Raw genomic sequence first — 6,000 nt, 5'->3', positions numbered from 1 at the left:
TTTATTTTATTTTATTTTTTACATTTTTTCTATTCTCTTTTATCCCCTCTTTTTCAACAGGTTGTTCCACAAACAGTATTATTTTAAGTATGGACAAGGCTCATCTTTCAAGCTCTAATGACATAATGATGACAAACTCAACAGGAACTTATCAACAGGAGCCTCTCACTCCTCCCAGGCCCAGCCATCTTCACTCCTCATCCTCTTCCTTATCCTCACCCTCTCCTTCCTCTTCCTCCTCCCCTCTCAAACCTAACCAGGTCGGCCAGGTCATCTTATACGGCGTCCCTATCGTATCGCTGGTCATCGATAACATTGAGAGACTTTGCTTGGCGCAGATTTCCAACACTCTCCTGAAAAACTACAGCTACAACGAGATCCATAACCGGCGCGTGGCGCTGGGCATCACCTGCGTCCAGTGCACTCCGGTTCAGCTGGAGATCCTCCGCAGGGCCGGCGCCATGCCCATCTCCTCTCGCCGCTGTGGCATGATCACCAAGCGCGAGGCCGAGCGCCTGTGCAAGTCCTTCCTGGGGGAGAACTCGCCGCCGAAGCTGCCCGACAACTTTGCCTTCGACGTGTCGCACGAGTGCGCCTGGGGCTGCCGTGGGAACTTCATACCGGCACGCTACAACAGCTCCAGAGCCAAATGCATCAAGTGCTCCTTCTGCAACATGTACTTCTCCCCAAACAAGTTCATCTTCCACTCCCACCGCACACCAGATGCCAAGTACACCCAGCCCGATGCGGCCAACTTCAACTCCTGGCGACGGCACCTCAAACTGTCCGACAAACACCCGCAGGATGAGTTAATCTAYGCATGGGAAGATGTCAAAGCCATGTTCAATGGAGGGAGCAGAAAGAGAGCACTGCCCTCATCGAGCCATTGCTCCTCCATGGGTCCTATGAAGACCCTCCCGGGTACGGTTGTGCCTCACATGATGGGACCCGACCTGGGTGCTCAGAAAAGAGGTCGCTTTGAGGAKGAGGAYGATTTGGACGGGGACAGTCTGTCTCCCCGCAAAACGCCGTGCAGCTACCCCGTCATCCCCGTCCCGAGCAAAGGTTTCAGCATGTTGCAGAAGTTCCCCACCACCTCGCTCTTCCCTTCCTCTTATCCGTTCCCAGGCTTTGGCCTCTGCCAGCAGAAAAAAGAGGACAGCGATGTTTCAACGGCGCACAAAGGCGCCGGGCTGTCGGGATTTTTGTGGCCTGGCCGTAAAGACACTTTTTATCCCCCTTTTTGCATGTTTTGGCCACCAAGGGCAGCAGGGGGGATTCCTGTCCCCACCTATCTCCARCCTCAGCCCAGCACTCTCTCCTCCCTGACAGAAAACCCTTCTCTCAGACAGGCCTTCCTGGATCTCTCAGACCCCAGTGATGCCGGGGCAGTGAGTAGCAGTGGAAATGGTGTCAGCACAACTATTACYCCCAGCAACGGCACCACTACGCCAAGGTCAGGGTTGTTTGACYCAGACTGCACAACAAGAACCACCGACCTTCGCCCTGTGACGTCAGAGGGGTGGCTCAAACTGTTGGACAACACAGCTCTCCAAACAAGAAAGCCGAGCTACGGCTCTGCCTTTCGTCCAGTGGTCAAAGACGCAGAGAGCATCGCAAAGCTCCACAGCAACAGCGGAGGGGTCGGGGCAACAGATGAGGACTTTAGAGTTGTGGTCACCGGGTCAGACCGACACCAGCGACTGTCACCCACCAGCAGTTGTAGCTACGGGAGTGACGGCGAGGCGGAAGYGGGGGACAGCGAAGAGGAAGGGGAAGTGGACGTGGAGTCTTCAAAGCAGGAGGACGAGGAAGAGGAGGGGAGTTTCACAAACAGACCCCCACAGACTCAAAGCAACTTGTACCACCCGGCGCTGAGTGACAGCGCCGGAGAGGAGAGGGGGAAGGACCGAGGGGGCAACGCAGTGTATCCCAGCACCTCTCCAGGATCCTCCTCAAACCCCATCCTACAGGACTCCCCCAGCCTACCTGCCTCTCCACGCGCCAGTTTACCGCTCTCCAGCTCCACCCCACCTCACCGAGAGGATGCAGCTTACAAAAACGTAAATATCCCCACAGGCCACTTTAGCTAATTATTATTTAAATGGYGCTGCAGTCAGGCAGTGCTGTGATCTGCATAAGCAGATTGATAGCCTGGTTTCTCCCTAAAGAAATTGAAACAGTCACCCTGCTCTGATCCCAGCTAATAGACCCAGGCGTGGATTGTTTAATGGACACAGAGTGTTTGTTCTCTCGCTGTCACCCCAACCTGTTAGGGCAACTCTAATCTCTAATCTTTAACCTTTTGACTCACATTAACCAGGCACCTGACAGGAGGAATAAGCAACAGAGTAGTCCAATATAAACCCTGTACAAACTTGTTTCTTTCAAAGTGAGAAGCATAAACTTCAAGGTGGACTCTTGATTAACTCCAGCATTGGTTTAAGAAACAGAACCTTTGTCAAACGGAGAAAGCTTAAAGCTTAAGTAAACTGGACGTGACTTGCACAGATCTAAAAATAAAAAGACACCATGCCTGCTCTGTACATTCTGCTAACGTTTGAAAGAAAAGCTTATTGACAACTTGATTTTTTTTTATAGGCCCAGAAAAATAGAGATGAAGGACTACCTGCATACGCAACCAAAGACAATTCCAGCATTTCTGGTGAGCAAAAAATATAGCATTTTTAAGTCTGTTATTTCTTTTTTAATTAAGACATTAAAAAACAGTTGTTTGACAAAACATTTTTTTCTTATTTTTTAATAATAATCTCAGATTGTTCTTGTGCTGCTGATAGGATTGTTTGACTTTACGTGCAACACCTGCAGTCACTTTACGGTGCCTTAAAATGTTTTAAATCTGTTGTTTTTTTTGCACAGTTTTGAGAAATAACCTTGCACACTATTTCAGCAAACTGTTACACCCTATCATCAAATGTTTGAGTCCGTTGTATTATAGCATCTTTGTTTCATTTATTGTCTGACTGAGTGGCTTTATAGAGTTCCTGTGAACCCTGCGAGGCTCGCATTCCTGCAGTGTTTCATTTGCTCCTCTCATCTCCCAATCGGACCCGTTTTGTGGAGGAAAATACCTCGTTGTGTGTTTTCTTGCAGAGTGTTGGCAAACACACTTAACTCACAAATGCACACACAAAGAGGGGACACACACTGTGCACACACTTTGTTATCTCCATGTGTCCGGATAACCAATGGGCCTTATTGACTCTCCCTTTTTTTGTGTGTCTATCTTTCCCCCCACATTTTCTCCCAGATGAAAACAAAGAGCAGAGAAGTTTCTTTGTGCCTGACAGAGAGACATCTTCCCCAAGCTACTGGAGAGAGTGCTCAGGTGACAAGTGTTTCTTTTTATTAAAGTGTTAAATCTCAGCTGCTGGCAGATGAAATACAAGAAAAGAATAAAACAGAATTTAAATAAACAGCCTTTTAGCTGTTAGAGGGAACTGTAAGTTTAATTTAATATACTTTTTTGTTTGTTTTCATTCTCACATTGCACTGCAAGCCTCAACTTATAATAAAATTCCCAAATGAAATTATAACAAAGTATCAAATGAGAAAGAAAAGCATACATAAAAGCTATCATGTTAAATAAATATTGTGTTCAAACTATGACTACAAATGACACCCAGGACAGCAGTGAGGAAAAGCTCCTCAGTTTTTCAGCCTCTCCGTAACTTTGTTTCACTCAGAAGGGAAGTAAAGGGATTTTATATAAATACAAACAAATAAGAAAAGAAGCAGAAAGCTGCTCTGCCGCTTTTCCATTTAGCAGCGCTGTCGCCAGCACTGTTACTCTTAGGGGGGCTGTTATAGTTCAACAAGAAAACATCAGCTCAGAGATAAGCATTGCGCTGGCAATCTTCATCCATGGGCCCATATCTCCGCTGACATAATTGCCTTTTTTTTTCTCCCGTTCTCGGTGCGAAACACCCTTTCCCGTTTGAAAAAGATCGCAGCTTATTGCCTTTTTATATCTGTCAGGGAGACATTAAAAGTGCTTTATGACATCTGTGCCAACATTTATATCTACAACCCCCCCCAACATTCCCTCAACCCCTACACATGCARACATCGTAATGATCCCTGTGCATAATGTATAATGTATTTCAAAAAATTACACGAAACAAATTAAATGAGACCACCTTTCCCCTGATTGCCAAATGTCTCCCTGGGCGGTGGGAAGCTCTACGTGATTAGAAGGCCTGATTCCTCTGAGTCCACCCCCACTAGCCCCCCACCCCCCTCCACTGTCTTTAAACTCTCCCTCTGTTTCTAGGGAGAAAAAATAATCTAATTTTCCATTTATGTAATGCAAACCGCCTTGGCTTTGACTATTCACGGTTAATTGACTGTCAAACGAGGTTGTTATCCTCGGGCAGTGTCTGCAAATTTGCTTATCAAATGAGACAGAGAGAGGAGAAGGAAAGGAGAGAGAGAGAGAGAGAGAGAGAGAGAGAGAGAGAGAGAGAGAGAGAGGGAGGATGAAGGAGCCAGGACACATGATGACTGAAGGAGAATATGCATATCCAAGGTTCTGGATTGCTTTATTTAAAGCCTTGTTTTCTCAATCCAGATGCAAACACACACATGCCTAACAATGTTGACAATACTGTGATAGAGATGTTTGCTCTGCAGATGGAAAAGTTCCGAACAAATGAAAAAATCCCTTCTTTGTAACCTAAAGCAGTGAAACATAAATCACAGGACTCACGTGACAGCACTGCTAAACATGTTTAAGTTATTTACCAGCTCACAATAGTCACTGATAGAGGACAGAATCATTTATCAGACTAAATAAATGTAATAGTTGTTGTTTTCAGCCAGGTAAAAATAACTTTTTTTTTTAAAAAAAATTATGATCAGCTCTTGTTATATCTTTAAAAAAAAACCACCTGATTTGTTTACATCTGTTTCTGTGATTTGATGTAACAGCAAGATGAGTCTGACAAGTAATGAGCAGGGTAAACTATTCTGTGCATTAACAGTTTGCACAAACTTACTCTGACACCCAGCGGTCAAAAGTTGAACTGCAGCATTCAGGTTAACTGAAAACGAATAAAAGGAATATCATAAAATACAAGAAAAATATGCAAAATCATAACAATAATCACATTAACACTAAAATAAAATAAAATAGAAAATGTAATTAGTTTTTTATGAGCGTTGGATGTTGTTTACACACATTTACTTGACTTATATCTTGTTAGAATGAAGACTTTTGTAGACTGAACACCTAATTATCAGTTACATAACTGTCATACTGAAATGTTTCATTCACACATTTCTTTTGCATCAGATAAAATTTGATTTTTTTATATATCTATGATGTCTCTGCATCTTTACATAAGTGTGTAAAATGTAACAGTAACAATTAGTTTAGTAAACTCTCCTTTTGCCTGGTGATAAAAAATTTCTAGCAGATGTCATATCAGATTGATTGTTAAAAAATACATGTTTGAACTTTAGGAARGTTTGCCAAGTGTTTACCTGCGTAAATTCTTTTGGATGTATACATATTTTTGTCTGTGTTTTTAGGTGATCAGAGCAGAAGTGCTTCCTCTCCTGTGGCGCTCAAGAAGGACGTGGAGAACATGGAGAAAGGTACAAGTTTCTTCTTTCATTAATTATAATGTATTTATTAACTGACTGAATGCTTAGCTGCTGACCCTTCTCCCAACTTATCTACTCACAATTCTGCATATTTTCTTGTGGTTTTCATTTTCTAGAGGAGCTTCAGAAGGTTCTTTTAGAGCAGATCGACTTCAGGAGAAGACTGGAGCAAGAGTTTCACGCCCTGAAGGGCACCTCACCATTCCCTGTCTTCCGTAAGTCTGTTTTTCTTTTCTTTTGTTCCTCTTCTTTAACCCCTCTCTGCTATTCACATCCAGTATTTTTATGAGCACATTTCATTAATCAGAGAGCTTTAAAAAAATCTGTTTCTGAAATGATAGTAATGTTCCACCTAAGCAGGTTCTTCTACTA

At 43.8% G+C, this 6,000-nt stretch overlaps 1 protein-coding gene across 1 annotated transcript in view; it reads left to right on the top strand.

Moving 5' to 3' along the window:
- skor2 (SKI family transcriptional corepressor 2) overlaps positions 1 to 6,000 on the top strand; it is a 92,262-nt gene that overhangs the window by 84,378 nt on the left and 1,884 nt on the right. Inside the window, exons 2-6 of the mRNA XM_014002506.1 lie at positions 61 to 2,063; positions 2,602 to 2,665; positions 3,272 to 3,349; positions 5,554 to 5,619; positions 5,745 to 5,843. Of these exons, the coding sequence (XP_013857960.1) occupies positions 90 to 2,063; positions 2,602 to 2,665; positions 3,272 to 3,349; positions 5,554 to 5,619; positions 5,745 to 5,843 (2,281 nt within the window). The 5' untranslated portion in view covers positions 61 to 89. The remainder of the gene's footprint in view (positions 1 to 60; positions 2,064 to 2,601; positions 2,666 to 3,271; positions 3,350 to 5,553; positions 5,620 to 5,744; positions 5,844 to 6,000) is intronic.

Source organism: Austrofundulus limnaeus, unplaced genomic scaffold (assembly GCF_001266775.1).
Source record: "Austrofundulus limnaeus strain Quisiro unplaced genomic scaffold, Austrofundulus_limnaeus-1.0 Scaffold13, whole genome shotgun sequence".
In the NCBI taxonomy this organism is placed as follows: Eukaryota; Metazoa; Chordata; class Actinopteri; order Cyprinodontiformes; family Rivulidae; genus Austrofundulus; species Austrofundulus limnaeus.
The sequence above is the reverse complement of the archived record's forward strand: the minus strand, read 5'-3'. Positions and strand labels throughout refer to the sequence as shown.